At 36.7% G+C, this 19,473-nt stretch overlaps 1 protein-coding gene across 7 annotated transcripts in view; it reads left to right on the top strand.

The window, feature by feature from the left end:
• RBPJ (recombination signal binding protein for immunoglobulin kappa J region) overlaps window positions 1-19,473 on the top strand; it is a 268,573-nt gene that overhangs the window by 211,451 nt on the left and 37,649 nt on the right. For 6 of the 7 annotated variants that reach the window (XM_017958624.3, XM_021938343.2, XM_017958623.2 and 3 more), the window contains one exon: window positions 10,886-10,924. In XM_017958624.3, coding sequence (XP_017814113.1) covers window positions 10,886-10,924 — 39 coding nt within the window. Of the gene's footprint in view, window positions 1-5,561; window positions 5,755-10,885; window positions 10,925-19,473 lie in introns of those variants that run through there. The other variant, XM_009206630.4, reaches the window with a different exon arrangement.

Below are 19,473 nucleotides of genomic sequence, written 5' to 3'. Positions count from 1 at the left end.
GTATATGCTCAGAAGTGGAACTGATAGATCATATGGTAATTCTGTGTTTGTTATTTTGAGGAACCATACTGTTTTCCATAGTGGCTGTACCATTTTGCATTCTCACTAGCTATGCATGAAAGTTTCCAGTTTTCCCCATATCCTTGACAACCCTTGTTACTTTATTGTTATTGTTTTTTGTTTTAAATCAAAGCCATCCTAATGGGTATGAAGTGGTATCTCACGGTTTTGATTTGCATTTCCCTAATTAGGGAGGTTGAGTATCTTTTCATGTGCTTATTGGCTACTTGTGTATCTTCCTTAGAGAAATGTCTATTCCTTTGCTCATTTATAAACCAAGTTTCTTTGTTGTTGAGCTGTAGGAGTTCTTTATAAAATCCTGTATCGATATTTGATTATATGTATTTTTAAGGCAATATAAATATATACTTGTTTTGAAGGGACCATTTCAGTTTCACAGTATTCATTAGATTAGATACCATTCAGTAATCCAGCCTTGAAAGAGTAGTAGTGGACTTACTTAGTGCTGGACACTATTACAGTGCTTTACATATATGAACCTTTTTGATTAGAAGTACATTTATCTGTGTTTTCCATTGAAGTAACTGAGGCACACAGAGTTGGAGTAAATTTCTTGCTCTAGGTCACACCACTAGTTTGCAATAAAGCCAGGATTTCAGTTTAAGCAACCTAGTTCCTGAGTCCATGCACTTAGCCTGTATGAGAAACTGTGTGTGTGCTCTCATCAAGTGACACTTTTCAGGTCTTGAACACTGCTTTCCCTCTGTCAAAGATTTATCTTACTTTTTCCAGTGGCCAAACTAGAAGGCAGACAAAATTATCAGGGAACTGTGACTGAAATTCATAGAGGCATGTGTGCCATTTTAAAGGTGGTTCATAAGATGAAGTGAGGCATCTGAAGGAGTTATTAGTAACAACTGAATAAACACTTGGAACCTCTTTAAAGTTTCATTGTATTTCTCTTTGTGGCAAACCCTTAGGTTTGATGTGATTCTTTGTTTGAGTCAGGCATGTATTTTCTAAAATGGTTTCCCTAGTGAAATTTGCTTGCTGAGACATTTTTTTTTTCTGTAAATTCTTTACTTATTTGCCTTTCTCTGTTTTTATTTTAAGCTGCTTATATTCTAGAGTTGGTGCTTGAGTGGCTATCAGTTGATGTGTAGAGAATGCAATTTTATCTTGTATCTTGTAGTTTAAGCCAAACTTAATTGGTAAGACAAAACAAAACTTCTTTGTCAAATTATATAATGCATTTTAAAGCAAAATGCAATTTTTACCACTGCCCAGTATCACTAGTAATCACGTGTAGGGTGTGTGTGTTTTATGTATACACTGGGGAAGGGGAGATGAGAAATGTAGATCTCTTTTCTCTTTCAATATTGATGTTACTAACTGGGTGACTTTTTGTGTGAGTATATAGGCATAACTGGGAGGTACTGTGTTAACTAGCAATTTATTCCTCATTGTACACATGGATTTAAAATGTTTTTGTTACTACAAATGTTGCTTTATTGGACATCTTTGTATCCATGTTTTGGCACAGTAACAGATTATCTACCTGTATAATAAATTTCCAGAATTGACATGGTTAGGTCAAAGGAATGCACATCTTGAATTATAATATACATTGGCAAAATGTTAAAAGGGTGCACAAATTTAAACTCTTGACAGTGTGTGCAAGTTCTTTTGTCTCCACTTGCACACTGACACTGGGTATTATCAAACTTTAAATCTGTAGCAAGAAATTCTTCAGTAAATTGTCTTAATAACATAAAAATTAGGCCAGGAAGCTGGCCAGAATCTCTTACATGTCACCTCTGATGAATGTTTTTTGGATAGGCTTGTCACCACTAGGTTCTGTAGCAAGCAGAGATATGCCAGCATCTTGATTAAGAGATGAGTGCTTCTGTAGGTGTCACTTCTTTGTTCTGATATTTCAGCTTGCAGAAAAGTTGCACAAATATTAGAAGGAAGTTCCCCCAGATACCTCAGTGTTAACATTTTACCACATTTACCTTGTCCTTGTGTATATCTGTACGTACACATATGCATACACATACCCACACGCATGCAAACTGTTTTCCCCGCTTAAACCATTTGAAGGTAAGTAGACGTTATACCCCATTCTTCTTAAATACCACAGTGTGTGGTTCTAAAAGTAAGGATGTTCTCTTCCATAACCACTGTACAATTATCAAAATCTGGAAATTAAAATTGCTAAAATCCTATTATGTAATTTACAGATTTTGTACAGATTTTGCCAGTTGTCAGTGTAATGTCTTTTTTTTTTTTTGAGACGGAGTCTCGCTCTGTTGCCCAGGCTGGAGTGCAGTGGTGTGATCTCCACTCACTGCAAGCTCCGCCTCCCGGGTTCACGCCATTCTCCTGCCTCAGCCTCACGTGTAGCTGGGACTACAGGTGCCCGCCACCTTGCCTGGCTAATTTTTTGTATTTTTAGTAGAGACGGGGTTTCACCGTGTTAGCCAGGATGGTCTCGATCTCCTAACCTGGTGATCCACCCGTCTCGGCCTCCCAAAGTGCTGGGATTACAGGCGTGAGCCACCGCGCCCGGCCAGTGTAATGTCTTTTATAGCAAAAGTAAATTCTGGACTGTAGGTCCCTTGCAGTTGCTGTGTGTCCTTAGTCTCCTTTAATCTGGGCCTCAGTTTTTTGTTTCATTTTGTCAGCTGTTCCACAATTGGGATTTGTTCCTCAATTTGGCTTTGTTCCTTACATTTAGATTCTGGTTCTGTGGTTTTGGCAGTAATAGAGTATCAGAGAAGTGACGGTGTCTTCTTAATGTACCGTATCAGGAGGCATTTGATGTCAGTTTGCCTCATTCAGTCTTGATATATGAAATGTGGAGTAGTTTGCCCAGAGTCTGATTGCCCCTCTTTTTTTGAGGCCATAGATTTAAAAAATTTCTTTTTGAGGCCATACTTTTTCATTTAAGGCCTTCATATAAGATATTAATGGAGACCCGTATTCGCACAGCTTAGTTGTGGTGTCTGGATAGTGGGGCTTATGGCTGCTAGAGATTTAACCCAGGGGAATCCGTCTCCAGGTATGGATATTTTGAAAGACATGAACCAAACCTGGAAACAATATTGGAGGAACCTAAAAATCCAGATGCTGAGGGTGGCTGCAGTTGATACTGTCAATTACCCTCATTTAGGTCTTTTCATTCTTCCTGTTTCTTTACGTAAACTGCTGGCAGAATGTTATAAAGAGAAGTTCATTGGTGTTTGTTTTTTTTTTTTTAATTGAAAAAGGTAGAATTAAAGGACTTTTAAAAATTAAGTAAAAGAGCCTGAGTGCGGTGGCTCAGGCCTGTAATCCCAGCACTTTGGGAGGCCGAGGCAGGTGGATCACTTGAGGTCAGGAGTTGAAGATCAGCCTGGCCAACATGGTGAAACCTTATCTCTACAAAAATACAAAAATTAGCTGGGCATAATGGTGGGTGCCTGTAATCCCAGGTACTCAGGAGTCTCAGGTGGGAGAATTGCTTGAACCCAGGAGGTGGACATTGCAGTGAGCCAAGATCGTGTCATTGCACTCCAGCCTGGGCAACAGAGCAAGACTCTCCATCTCAATAAAATAAATAAATAAAATAAAATAAGAAAATGGTGCTTTTCAGATGTTTCTATACAGCAAACTTAATGAGAAGAAAGTACATTTCTTCACCTGAAGTGGCCAGCTGCATGGCCTGTCTTTGAAATCTACCCCATAGGATGTGGGGTTTTTTTGTTTTGTTTTGTTTTTTCTGCAACTAGGTCTCATTCTGTTGCCCAGGCTGGAGTACAGTGGTGGGATCATAGTTCACTGCAGCCTGGTACTCCTGGGCTCACGCAGTCCTCCCACATCAGCCTCGTAAGTAGCTGGGACCACAGGCATACAACACTGTATTAGTTTGTTCTCACACTGCTATAAAGAACTGCTTGAGACTGGATAATGTGTAAAGAAAAGAGTCTTAATTGCCTCAGTTCTGCATGGCTGAGGAGGCCTCAGGAAACTTACAAGCATGGCAGAAGGCAAAGGAGAGATAGATACCTTCTTCACAAAGCGACAGGAAGAAGAGCATGTGTGGAGGAGGAACAGTCAAACACATAAAATCATCAGATCTCATGAGAACCCACTCACTATCATGAGAACAGCTTGGGGGAAACTACCCCCATGATCACTTGCTACCAGGTTCCTCCCTCGAAACATGAATATTTTTGTAGAGATGGGGTCTTTATTGCCCAAGGCTGGTCTTGAACTCTTGACTTAAGTGATACTCCTGACTTGGCTTCCCAAAGTGCTGAGATTATGGGTGTGAGCCACAGTGCGTAAGAGAGAAACATCCATAGGATGTTTCTTCATAAAAATGTTTAGTAGATGAGATTGTCCAGGAGAACACATCTTGCTTTGATCACCTTTGTTACTGTGGCCGAGGACAACTGGTTATAGCTAGCCAGGTTTTGAGCAGCATTGCCATTAAATGTGGTTTTTAAGATAAGAGCAGTTTCAAAACTAGAAATTGAAGTAGGACAAAGGCTGACATAGTGTCTTATTCTTGTGTGACTTAAGCTACTTTCTGCACCTGTGGGTGGAGAATGAGTAAACTTTTAAAAGTAAAATTACATATTTATTTAAAAATGTATTTTCAAATATTAACCTCTTCAATCATATTCAGTAGGTACAATGTTTAAGTAGTTTCTGAATGTTTTGTTTTTATAAATTATATAGATGGACACCTATAATTGCCCCCCTACTCAAGGTGCTCAATACTATTTGGTGAAGGAACAGATCTGGACACAAGGAGCAATAGTAGTCTTACTAATGAGCCTGTTATGTATTTTTTTTGTGTGTAAAACTAAACAGTTTCTTAGTATCATTTAACTTTTCATACTATTTGTTATTGCAGAATATAGTAGTAATGTATATCACCTATTTGTTTTCTTCTTCTGGTTCATATTTGCCTTGGGGTTATGGATCAGGTGGCCTATTTTTTCTCCAATCAAATACTGCTTCATGGTTCAGAAATCCCAGTACTTTTGAGCTGCCTAAAATTTATATACTGTTTACAGCAGATTGGTGTAAAGTTTGGTTTAATTACGAGTTTGGATTGCTGATGCTTTTTTAAAACTTCTCTCCAGCATATACCTCACCATGTTTCTTGTCTTAATTAATTTTAATCCCATTATTTTATCTCATTTTGTGTGTTACAGAGATTAATGAAATAGAGAAAAATAAGTAACTTCTAGTTTCACAACCCAAGGGCAAGTAGGGTGTCCCTGTGAGCTTGTTTTTTAAGCCAGCTATATTTTTCAAATCAAAGTTCCAGTACTGTTACTAGACAGCATTCTAGATAGATTTTTGCTTTTTTTTTTTTGTAACAGTGTAATTACTATATTTTTCTGTATTCAAAAAAGCCTTTTCTTTTTCTTTTTTCCTTTTCTTTGTGATATTTGAGTTGGTTTTCTTAGCTGAAGCATCTGTTAGCCAGAAAAGGTGTTAAGATGGTGTAGTTTTGATAACTTTTATCACATTTGTCCTCAATACATTTGTGGTCATATTCACCTATCTATTAAGGAAGTATGTAGAAGCAAATGTATGTGGTTTGGGAGAAAACAATACCTCCTCCGTGAACAAAACAGAAGTATATATATATTATTGTGTATGCAGGATTTTTACTTACTTCAAAATTTGAATGGATTGGAGGATATGTGGGAACCTCAATACTGTTTACAGGTAGGAAGCATTATGTTTAATGATAGATTGCAACTTAAAAAAAAAAGTCTCATACTTCCAGGTGTATGAAATCAGATTAACCTACAGCAACTGGCATTTTCCCCAGAAGTTCTTCCTTTGAATATAAAATCATTGTTTTCTTAGAGGAGGAAAGCTACTGAAATTAAAGTAAAATGAATTTCCTAATTTTAAATTTTACTTATGACATATATATGGTGAAGAATGTAAATTTTCTTGAGCCATAGTGTTATATGAGCCTTACTGGGTGGTGACGGTAAGCAAATGTTTTCTTTGTTGCCACTATCAGTCTGAGGGAAAAGTATACAGAACATAAAGCAAGAAGGAAAGGGCATGTTACAAATCAACTATATCCTGGCTCATTTTTGCTTTGTTTGTTGTTGTTGTTGTTGTTGTTAAAGCCCAGAATCATAACTTTTTTCCTTTAAATGTGTGCCAGGATTATTACATTTAATTAAAACTAGATTTTACGTAGTATGCAGAAAATTTGAGAATCCTACTCATGCAAATGAGATATTGACAATCTATACTTAGCAAAAAGATAAACTGGGTAGTAGCAATGATTCTTTGTTACAATGAATAATTAACTCATTATTTGGTGAAGTTAAAAGGGCCTCTAGATGCGTAAGGATTGATTTTTTCCCCATTGTTAAATACACCATATGCCTATTATCAAAAATGTTTTACATAATAATTGTCTAAATATGGTTGGTCCAACTTATTTCTGGTTTGATTCTCGACACAGATCATGTCAGTAGGCACCTTATTTTTAAAAGAGTGCAAATAAAGATAAAAATGTGTACCTCCTTTCCCAGTGTCCCTATTGCAAGATGAGAGACAGTATAATCAGTTATTGATTTGTAATTCATTAAATTACAATCAATCCGTGAGTAGTTGATAGCTGACTGCTGTCATTCTGCTGAGAAGTGATTATTTTGGTTGCATAAAATAAATATTACATTGTGAATTTTGTTTAATCAAATTAGTAGTGGAAGTGGACTTTGGTAAGTGCAGGATGTATGTAGTACCTTAGTATAACTTGACAGTTTTTAATGTGTATCCCTATGGAGATTTATTAAATAATTAGAATTTAGTTTGATTGTGAACTCAGAATTATGCGTTGTCTTTTTTTGTTTTATTTTGTTTTGTTTGAGATAGGGTCTCAATCCTGTTGCCCAGGCTGGAGTGCAGTGGCTCAATCAAAACTCATTGCAGCCTCCATTCGCAGGCTCAGGTGATTCTCTCACTTCAGCCTCCAATTAGCTGGGACTACAGACCCCAGCTGCTACACCCGGCTATTTTTTGTATTTCTAGAAGAGACAGGGTTTTGCTATGTTATCCAGGCTGGTCTTAAACTCCTGCACTGAAGCAATCCACCCACCTTGGCCTTCCACAGTGTTAGGATTACAGGCGTGAGCTCTTGCGCCCTGCCAGAATTATGTGTTGTCAACCTGCCTCATTCCTTTTGAGTTTTTTCAAAAAACTCATTTTCTTATTATTTCCCTACTCCAGTATATACAGTAACCATTAGCTTTAATGAGATAAATAGGAATGTGATTGCATATGCATTAGAAAGATAAGGATTGCATGCAATTAATAGAAATGTTTTATTATATACAGAAGGAGCAATTTGATCTTAGTAACATTTATGAGATTTCTAGCCTTAGGATGACTCCTAGAAGGATGTATCATTTTGTGTAAAATGCTGTCCAGACTCAACAGGCAAATATATTGAGCTCTTTTGCATATATTTTCTGTGGGGCGGGAGTGTTATTGCATAGGCATGTTTTGTAATTGTCAACTTGATCTAATGGGCATTTCCAAAAAGGACTTAGATATTTTAATTAATATTTACTTGTTAATCTAATACTGACAGAATTTCAGAGCATCAAGGAGCAAAATTTACAGTTGAATTTTGAGTGCGATGCATCTCTTACTAGTCATGTAATAAACCTGTGTTAGATCCTGTGTTACATACATCCAAAGAGGCACTGGCTGGTTACATATTTAGTATTTGTAGCTGGTATGATGGGTGGCAGCATCATTAAAATGCTTTATCTCATTTGTTAACTGTGTGTCTCTAAAATTTTTACCATTTTAAGCCCTTAGGTAGAATTTGGTCATACCTCACTTTGCCTCTCTTTATAAAGTATAACACTGCATATTCACATATGTATAAATATCTATATCTAAAGAAGTATTTTTTTTTTTTTTTTTTTTGAGACGGAGTCTCGCGCTGTGTCACCCAGGCTGGAGTACAGTGGCGCGATCTCGGCTCACTGCAAGCTCCGCCTCCCAGGTTCACGCCATTCTCCTGCCTCAGCCTCCGAGTAGCTGGGACTACAGGCGCCCGCCACCACGCCCGGCTAGTTTTTTGTATTTTTATTAGAGACGGGGTTTCACCATGTTAGCCAGGATGGTCTCGATCTCCTGACCTCGTGATCCGCCCGTCTCGGCCTCCCAAAGTGCTGGGATTACAGGCTTGAGCCACCGCGCCCGGCCTTCTAAAGAAGTATTTTAAAGAGTATCTTAAACTGTTTGGCTTTTGTAAACTATATATAACCTATTAATGCAGTTTTATTGTAATCATATGCTACAGTGGTACATTTAATCAGTGTAAAAAATTTTTTTGTAGAAAAAGATTCAGATTTTTGCATTTAATTCCTTAGCTGGAATTAGTGGGTTGATCAGTAGTTCAGTATTTTGAAATCTGTGTTCTTCAGCCACCTTGCTGGTGTTACCAGTAAAACATTGTGTTTTGTTTCTTTCTTTGTTTTTGAGATGGGGTCTTGATCTGTCACCCAGGCTAGAGTGGAGTGGTGTGATCTTGGCTCACTGCAGCCTCGACTTCCTTCACTTAAGTGATCCTCCCACCTCAGCCTCCTGAGTACTTGGGATTAGGGGCTCACGCCACCATGCTGGGCTAATTTTTGTACTTTTTGTGGAGACGGGGTTTCGCCGTGTCTCAATTCCTGAACTCAAAACAGTCCACCCATTTTGGCCTCCCAAAGTGCTAGGATTACAGACATGAGCTACCATGCCTTGCCTTATTTCTTGATTTTAGAAATTGAGTATCATGTGGGATAAAATCAAACAGAACTAATTATAAGTAACTCTTATTTCAAAAACTTGGGTTATTTGCCCATTTTTTTGTGCTATTTCAATTAAAGCCATTTTTCAATATTTCAGGTTTAATGAAAATATTAAAATATTCCAGTCACAGATACTTATTGCTTATGAATTATGAAGTCATAAACAGTATCTTAGGACAAATGAACAAAATGAACTAAATGGGATCCTATGACTTTTATCACCAAAGTTAATAATCTTGTGGAACATTACAAATACAGTAGAGAAATCTTTAAGTCAAATAAGACTTAATACCCTGTAACTGTGTTTATGAACAAGTTATTTAACTATTTTTAACTGTAGTCTTGCTTCAAAATGAAAAACAACTTCTCTTGGTCTTTTTCAAGCGCTGTGTCTTTACTGTTTCTTTCAGAAGTTTACACTTCCTATTTCAGAGGAAATAACAGGTTGTCACATAGAAACCACAGTTTCTTCCTCATATACTTATTTATCTCTATTAAAATCGTATTTAGTTCCTTTAGTTATTTTGGCTTAACTGCTTATAGCTAAAAATGATAATAATTACTAGCTATTATTGAGTATTTACTGTGTTTCAGGCACTATTCCCTCTCCTCTCCTCTCCTCTCCCCTCTCCTCTGCACTCTCCTCTCTCCCCTCTCTGCTCTCCTTTCTCCCTTTTCCCCTCTCCCCTCTCCCCTCTCCCCACTTTCCTTTCCTCCCCCTTTTCCTTTCCTCTCCTCTTTCCTCTTCTTGATGGAGTCCCACTCTCTCTCTCATGCTAGAGTGCAGTGGCGCAAAGGCGCGATCTTGGCTTACTGCACCCATTGCTTCCCAGACTCAAGCGATTCTCCTGCCTCAGCCTCCCAAGTAGCTGGGTAATTTTTGTATTTTTAGTAGAGACAGGGTTTCACCATGTTGGCCAGGCTGGTCTCGAACTTCTGACCTCAGGTAATCCACCCACCTCGGCTTCCCAAAGTGCTGGGATTACAGGTGTGAGCCACTGCACCCAGCCTTTTGTGTTTTCTGTATATTAATTAATATGTTTAGTTCCCTCAACAACTCTTTCAGGTAAGCACAGTCACTGTGTCCTTTTTACAGATGAGGAAACAGGTCTAGAAAAGTCAAGTAACTTCAGGGTTACACAGCAAGTAAATACTGAATCATGGATTTGAACCCAGCCAGTCTTACTCTAGTCTTTCTCTTAACTGTCACGTTGTACTCCAGTTCTAGCCTGAATTGTGCTTTCTTGCCTTTGCTCTTGTTTTTCTCTTTGCCCTCTCCCAACCAGTTGAAATGCTTCTATGTTAGGCCATTTTAAAAATAGGCAAATTAAATAGTTAAAATCTAGGAAGTCTCATCTCTGCCTAATGCTTAATTACTTTGTGATATTGGGCTTGTTGCTTTTTACATATTTACAATGAAGCCTATGTATACCCAACAGAATTTTATTTTTATTTTTATTATTTTTTCTTTTTTTTTGAGACAAGAGTCTTGCTGTGTCACCCAGGCTGGAGTGCAATGGCGCAATCATGACTCACTGCAGCCTTGAACCCTTGGGCTCAGTCTCTTCTCCCACTTCAGCTTCCTGAGTAGCTGTGACTACAGGCATGCAGCACCACACCAGGCTAATAGAATTATTTTTTAATGATTACATAGGGTGTATAGCAAATGTATAGCATAGTGCCTGAGACACGATGAACTTTGTGAGGGTCATTGGCTAGTTGTTTTATACTAGCCGGTAAGTCGTCTCTAAAAGATACTGTCCTCCCCATCTAATCAGTGTGTTACTTGTTCAGAGTGGGTTTGTAAGGCTGAGGGCATGTTGTTTGTGTTTAAGAATCATGTTTAAATGTGTGTTTTGCAATTTGGGGATACAAATGCTTACCAGAGGATTTCTGTCTTCATTGTTCTTCAGTGAGGTTGAAGTGTAAGTCATAAAGGAGATTTTATGATGCCTGAAAAGCTTTCTGTAGAGTGTGTCATATGGCTTACTTAACTTTATTTTCTTTATTTTTTTTTCCAGGAAATTTGGTGAGCGGCCTCCACCTAAACGACTTACTAGGTAAGTGTTATATTAGTCAGCTTTTCATACACACATTTATGAAAGTATAAATCCTATTGTTTTAGATATTATGTTAGGTACCCTTGCAGTCATTCAAATATTACTATCTAGAGCATAAACTTATTCTCATCCTTCCTTTCCCTCATCTCTCCTCCCTTCCCTCACCAAAAACAGGAATAAAAGGAATAGTTGAAAAGGGAAAATGCAACCTTTCTTAGAATTAGTCTGGAGTCTAATGTAGTGAATACAACATGGATGGCAGTGCAGATAGCTTTCTATATCTAGCTGTTGTTAGCCCATCACAATTTGTTGATTGCAGATGAGATTTGAAAGTAAATGCTTTTAGGAAAGAGTTTTAAGGAAAACAATTTCTACCCATTTTAAGAAAACACAAGTTTTATCTATTTTTAATGAGTATAAGTAAGTTGTAGAATTTACGTTTTAGTTATGAATGTTAAAAGTATTAGTCTTGAATGATTTTTAAGATTTCCAGCAGCCAGAGTTGTAAAATAAAGAGACCTAGTTCTATAGCCATGTCCTAGAGTCAGTGCAAACCTTGCCTTATTAGCCGTTTATTTTTGGAGACTTTCAAGAAAGTTGTATGTATATATGTCTGTCCTTTTTCTTCATAAACTCAACTGAGATCACACTCTTACCATTGTTCTACACCTTTTAACGCCACTTAACAGTACATCTTCTACCTTGATATTTCCCCTTAATGGCTCCATGGTTTTTCATTGTTTTCATACCACTTTTAATATTTCACATTGATGACCATTTAGGTTATTTCCAAATTATTGCTATTGTTTTAAAAAGCTGTTATGCTTAAAGAATGATGGGGACCTACAGAAGGATACAAAGGACAGTTTGAAGGGGAATCTGGGACGCTTTGATTATCAAGATAATTAATGAGAGTAATGGATTAAAACCCATGTAATAAAACAACAGCCTAAAAGTCTATACGGAGATAGTTAACCTCAGGGTAAATATTATTTATTTATATAAGTAAAAATTATTTATAATCAGTAAACAGGGCAAAGAGGATAGCTTTTCCTTACAGACGCATGTTGCCTAATAAATGTAGAAGGAATGGTGGTGGCATTAGGAAATTAGGCTTTGACAACCTCAGTAGGCAAAAATCATCAGTGGATGCTTACGCTACTGGATTAATGTTTGATGACAAACACAGTATTTACAGAGTCTCAAAGTATACACTCACAATATATGTATTTAATGATAATAGGGAAAAGTAATAACATGATGGTGGAGAAACCTGTCAGACATCACCTTAATTATGTAAATTATTATCACCAGTAATGAACAGATAGGTATCATGTGCATCCCAAGAAAGACATATTATATTACTTTTGTGGTATTTTTGCCAAAAATGCATAAGCTACATCCAAGAATAAGGAAACATCAGACAGAAACAAATTGAGGGACATTCTAGAAAATAAATTGTTACTTGCTTTTCCTAAATTTTAAGATTATAAAACACAAAACACTGCAAAACTCTTCTAAATTAGAGGAGACCAAAGAGACAAAGCTATATTTAAACAAATCCTGAACAGGAAAAAATTTTTTTCTTTTGCTGTAAAGCTGAAGTGGCCAAATGTTTTCTGTAATGGATCAGATAATAAACATGTTGTTTAGAGGGCCTCACTAAGTGTGTTAGGACTTCTCGACTCTGTCCTTGTGTCTCCAAATCAGCCATAGACAGTATCTAAAAGAATGACATATCTGTGTTCCAGTACAACTTTATTTTGTTTACAAAAACTGGTGACCCTCCTGATTTGACCTGAGGGCAGTAGTAGTTTCTCAGAATACCTACTTCACCCACCAGGGGACCCTCATAAAGGACTTCCGTGGGACAGCTGGCAAAATTTGAATAAAATCTGTAGATTAGGTATTAGTATTGAATCGGCGAAAATTGTATAAAAGAATGTCCTTGTTAGGAAATAAACGCTGAAATATTTTGGGTGAGGTAGTACTATATCTGCAATTTGCTCTTAAATGATTTAAATAACATAATATGCAAATAAGGTGTAGAATGTTAACATTATGGAGGTCTGAGTGAAAGGAGACTAGGAATTCTTTGTACTATTACAACATTTCTGTAATCTCAATATTATTTTTAAATTTAAATTTTTTTGGAAAAAGCATTACATTAATTCTAGGTTAAGTAAACTGGGAAAATATAGCTTGTCTCACAAGGCCATGTAAATATATTTTCAGTTACTTGTTTTCATATATATATATTCCGTTGAGTCAGTTCTGGTGAGTGGAATTGCTGTATTCGTATGTCTAGGCATTTTGAAATTTAAAATTTAACATTTTTGTTTCATTACCAGCAGCAGTTAGACTGCTAATGATATATTTTGATGAGTAAGTTAATGTAAAATAACATTCTCTAAAAATAACAATCAGTACAATGATAATAAACCTCATAAGGAAATGTGCCTTTCTTTCCCCTAAATAGATGCAATAAGTCCCATTTAGTTTATCATTATTTTCCATTGTTTGCCCTTTAAGCAGTTTCCCCTCTTTGGAAAACTTGAGTAGCTTTTAAGACTTTTGCCTCTGGCCAAGATAGAGTCACATGGAGTAGAATTACTCTCTGGCTTGGAACAAAAACCTGGACAAAATATGTAAAACAACAGTTTTCCAGGTATTGAACATCAGGTATAGAAGGATAAGTGATTACTGAGAAACTGGGAGTCCACAGAGGGCAAGACAGCAGGGCTGCAAAGTGGAGAGGAATTAACTGTATAAATAGGTCCAGAGATCTATCACAGAGGTTTCCTTTTAGTCTTCAGCTACATACTGATCAGCATGCGTGTGTAAGGAAACTACTCCGTCGTGGGGATTGGGGAAAAACATCCCAAAAAATTAGAGGAAACAATTTCTAAAGTTCACTTAGGACTATGAATTGTGCCTGTTAACAGTAGCCAGAGTGGAAAATCTCATAATTTATGGGGCATTCGCTAGACTGCTCAGAAGGGTTTTGTTTCAGTAGTGATACAAAATTGGGTCCAGGCATGATGCTCTGTTTTCACCTGGCAAACTTAAAGAAGGATTGAAAAGATCAAACTTAATTGTGTACCAGAACAAAGCTCAAGAATATAGAAATAGAAAAATATCCAGCACTAAGAAAGGCAAAATCAAAACATACCAGTCATACAAAGGAGCAAGAAAATATCCATAACAAGAAAAATCAGTGAATCAAAACCAACCCAGAAATGACATGCATGATAGAATTATTGGATAAGAACATTAAAACAGTAATTTTTTTGTTTTTTTGTAGAGACAGGGTCTCACTATGTTGCCCAAACTCGTCTTGAACTCTTGGCTTCAAGCAATCCTTCTGCTTCCTTGGCCTCCCAAAGTGCTGGGATTACAGGTGTGATTCACGGTGCCCAGCCTAAAATAGTTACTATATTTGTGTTCTATATGTCCAAGATGCCAAGATCAAGAGCTGGGAAAATTTTTCTTTGAAGGGTCAGATGGTGTATATTTTAGGTTTTGTTGCCCATATAACTTCTATCATACTACTAAGCAGCAGTAGACCATGTGTAAATAATTAGATTGTCTGTACAGTGAAGTATAGCTTTATTTGTAAAATGGGTGATGGGTAGGATTTGGCCTACAGGCTGTAATTAGTAGATACCTGAGCTAGAGGAGAGGTTAGAGACATAGATTACACACACACACACGCACATGCACACGCACACACTCAAATCTCTAAAGATGAAAACTACAATATTTAAGGTGGAAAAATACACTTGGGATTAATTTCAGAATGGACAAAGAGTAGATTAGTAAACACAAAAACAGAAATAGATACTGTCTAAAATGAAGCACACAAAGTAAAAGTCTGAAAAAAAGTGGTGAGCATTAGTGAGCCATGGTTTATTGTCAGGTGACCTAATATATATGTAGTTAGTCATTGTAGGGAGAGTATGATTAAAACAATATATGAAGAAACAATGACAAAAATGTTCTAACTGGAAAATTAGTGAAAATTGTAAAACCACAGATCTAAGCTGGGTGCTGTGGTTCACACCTGTAATCCCAGCACTTTGGGAAGCTGAGGCGGGCAGATCTCTTGAGCTTAGGAGTTCAAGATCAGCATGGGCAACATGGCGAAACCGTATCTGTACCAGAAAGTTAAAAAAAAAAAATTAGCCAGGAGTTGTGGCACGTGCCTGTAGTCCCAGCTACTTGGGAGACTGAGGTGGGAGGATCACTTGAGCCCACGAGATGGAGGTTGCAGTGAGCTGAGATCACACCACTGCATTCCAGCCTGGGTGACAGAGTGAGACCCCATCTCAAAAAAAAAAAAAAAAAATCAGTTAATCCTGAGTACAGAAACTACCCGGAAGTACTCTATAATCAAATTGATTAAAGTCAGTGATAAAAAAACAACAGAAAACAAAAGACAAATTATGCACAAAGGAACAAAGAGAGGATGACAGCAGGTTTTTCATCTGAAACCTTGCTATGGATAAGACAGAGCAAGTGCTTTGAAATGCTCAAGGGGGACCTATACTTGTCAACTTAGAATTCTATACCCAGTAGATATATACTGTTTTAGGCATAGTAAAAATGGAAAGAATTTATTGCAAATAGGCCTTAGCTACAGTATTAAAAGAAATTCTTCAAGCAGAAGGATGATCATACTAGAAAGAAATCTGATTCTGTACAAATTACCAATATCAAGAACAAAAAAGGTGACATCACTACAGAGTACAGATATTTGAAGGATAATAAGCAAATATAATAATTAACTTTTTGCCAATAATATTCAACTTTTGAAGAAATGCACAAATTTTTTGAAACTAGCAAACTACCAAAGCTTACTCAAGAAGAAACAGGTAACCTGAATCGTCCTATATTTAAAGAAATTGAACTTATAAACCTTCTGACAAAACTGCAGGCCCAGATGGCTTCACTGTTGAAATTCTACTATATGTTTAAGAAAAAAATTATCTCAGTTCCATACATACCCTTTCAGAAAATTGGAGAGCAGGACATACTTATCAGTTCATTCTGTGAGCATAGCATTACCCTGTTGCGAAAAGTAGGCAAAACATTACAAGAAAATGAAATTACAGTCCAGTATTCCTTGTGAACATAGTTATAAAAAGTCTTCACAAATTTTCAAATGGAATCTAACAATATATTAAGGGGATGATTCATCTTGACCTACTGAGCTTTATCTCAGGAATGGAAAACAGTTCATGTAATTCAATATATTAATAGAACAAAAAAGGAAAATCATATGGTTATCTCAGGGGATTTAGAAAAAGCTTTTGACATCCATTCTTAATAGAAATTCTCAGCAAACTTGGAGTAAAAGAGAATTTCCTCATCATAGGGTGCCTATGAAAAAACTACATTTAACAACATGCTGTTTGGTGAAACACAATGTTTTCCCTCCAACATCAGGAACAACACAGGGATGTCTCCTTTCACAGATTTCATTTAACATTGTATTTTGATGTACTATAAGGCCAGAAAAAGAAGTGAAAGACGTCTAGATGGGAAAGAAAGAAGTGAAACTGTCTTTATTTGCAGATGTCATGATCATCTATATAGAAAATTCTGCGGAATCTTGCTACTAGAACTAAAAAGTGAGTTTAGCAAGGTAGTAGGATACATGATTAACATACACAACTAAATTGTATTTCTGTATACTAATGAGCAATGGCAAATTGAAATTTGAAAGCAATACAATTTACACAGTAGTATAAAAATATATGTAATTCCATGGGAAAAGTCTGACAAAAGGTGCAAAAACTCTACACTGAAGACTACCAAACACCACTGAGAGAACTTGAAGTCCTAATTCAGGTAGAAGACCTAATATAGTGTTGAAATGAGCCAGGTACAATGGCTCATGCCTATAATCCCAGCACATTGAAAGGCCAAGGTGTGAGGATCACTTAAGACTAGGAGTTTAAAACCAGCTTGGGCAACAAAGTGAGACCTCGTCTCTACAAATAATAAAAAAATTAGCTGGGCATGGTGGCATGTGCCTGTGGTCCCAGCTACATTGGGAAGCTGAGGCAGGAGGATTGCCTGAGCCCAGGAGGTTAAGGCTGCAGTGATCCATGTTTGTGCCCCTGCACTCCAGCCTAGATGACAGAGCGAGACCCTGTCTCAAATAAATATATATGGTTAAAATGTCAGTTCTTCTCAAATTGATCCTATGGATTTAACACAATCACAGTCAAAATCTCAGCTGTTTTTTGTAACAGCTGACAAGCTGTTTCTAAAATTTATATAGAAATGCAAACAACCTTGAAAAAAAAGCAAAAAGAACTTACACTGCCTGGTTTCAAAACTTATTATAAAGCTATGGTAGTTTAAAGTATTGTATTGGCATAAAGATAGCTAAGTAGACCATTGTGTCAGATTAGTGGCCACAAATAGTTCTTCAGATATATGATCAGTTGCTTTCCAGTCAAGGTGCAAAGGCAATTTAGCTAGATTTTTTTAAATGATAGTCTTTCTAACAGTTGATTGTGGAACAATTGGATATCCATTGCTCCTTCAACCTGCCCCCCACACACAAAGTAACTACAGTCTATACATAGTACCCTATTTTAAAAAATAGCTCAATGTAGACCTAAATGTAAAACTTTACACAGCTTTTAGAAGAAAACATGGGAGAAAATGTTGTTTATTAGGCAAACATTTCTTAGACACTAAAACACAATCTGTGGAAGAAATTGATAAATTTTACTTCATCAAAATAAAGAACAAAGATGAAAATGACTCTGAAAAGTAAATAATAAGGAAATAATCCATTTTTAAAGGACGGAAATGGTCTGAACAGTTACTAATCCAAAGAATGTATGAGTATAACAAATACCCATTAAGGAGGTGCAAATTAAGACTACAGTGAGTGTGTTAGTCCCACTGGTTTGCTATAAAGTGTACCATTAACTGGGTGGCTCATAAACCACAAATGTATTTCTTATAATTCTGGAGGCTGGGAAGTCTAAGATTAAGACGCCAGTGTGTTTGAAGTCTGTTGGAAGATGCTTCCTGGTTGATAGATGGCTGTCATCTTTGTGTCCTCACAAGGGCACTGATCCTATTCTTGAAGGCTCCATCCTCATGACCTCATCACCTCCCAGATGCCCCACCTCCTACTACCATGGCATTTCTGATTAGATTTCAACATAGGAATCTTAGGGGACACATACACTTTCTAGCAGTTAGATACTATTAATACTATATACCTGTTACAATATCTGAAATTTAAAGGACTCATCATGGGAACAGCTAGTACTTTCATACATTGGCAGTGGGTATATAAAGTGGTATAATAATTTTGGAAAATAATTTATACTTTCTTAAAATGTTAAACCTCTACCATATGGCCTAGTTATTCTGTTCCTACATATTTAATCAAGGAAAATGAAAACACCTGAATACAAAGCCCTGAACACGAATGTTCATGTTAGCTTTAGTTGTAATAGTTACACAGACACAACCCCAATATCCAGCAACAGGTGAGTGGATCAACAAATTGTAGTGTATTCTACAGTGAATTTCTATTAAGCAGTAAAAAAGGAACTTGATACATGCAATAGCATAGATGGATCTTAAAATAATTATACTCAATTTTCTAAGTGTGTCAGGAAAAAAGAATATGTACTGCATGATTCCACTTACATAGAATTATAGAAAATGCAAACTGATCTGTAGTGACAAAAAGTTGATCAGTGGTTTCCTGGGGATAGGGGGAGGCAGGAGGAAAGATTACAGAAAGGCAGAAAGGAAACTCACAATTGTGAATACCTTTATTTTGATTTTGGTGATGGTATGTATACACATGCCAAAACTTGTCACATTGCACACTTTAAAATAAGCGCATTTTATTGTATTTCAATTAAATCTCAATAAAGCTGTTAAAAACTTAGAAGCTTTTATACTTGAAAAATATTCTAAAATATTCTGAAAGGGATTAGTGTACCTTCTTGGGAAAATTCAGGTAAGTTTTTTTTTGTTTATTGTTTTGTTTTGTTTTGTTTGAGATGGAGTCTTGCTCTGTCGCCGAGGCTAGAGTACAGGTGCCTGCCACCATGCCCAGCTAATTTTTAATTTTTAGTAGAGATGGGGTTTCACCGTGTTGGCCAGGCTGGTCTCGAACTCCTGACCTCAAGTGATCCGCCTGCCTTGGCTTCCCAAAGTGCTGGGATTACAGGTGTGAGCCACCACACCTGGCTTCACATAAGTTTTATTTCTTTTTAAATCTCTGAAAGACAGCAGACTACAGATTTATATTGTTTATTATTTAAGCTAAAATAAGGCAAATTTAGCAAAAAGTTTGTATAACAACAAATGGAAATGTAAAATCAGTGACCAAATCTATGATAAAATTTTATTTTGTTAAGCACAAACTTGGAAATCAGAAATTTTCCCTTTTGATAATATATTATAATTTTAGGTACCATCTGGCCTTTTGTTTTGTTTTGTTTTGAGAGACAAAGTCTGGCTTTATCACCCAGGCTGGAGCGCAGTGGTGTGATCTTGGC

Source organism: Papio anubis, chromosome 3 (genome assembly GCF_008728515.1).
Source record: "Papio anubis isolate 15944 chromosome 3, Panubis1.0, whole genome shotgun sequence".
Lineage (NCBI taxonomy): Eukaryota > Metazoa > Chordata > Mammalia > Primates > Cercopithecidae > Papio > Papio anubis.
This window is presented reverse-complemented; position numbering and strand designations above follow the sequence as displayed.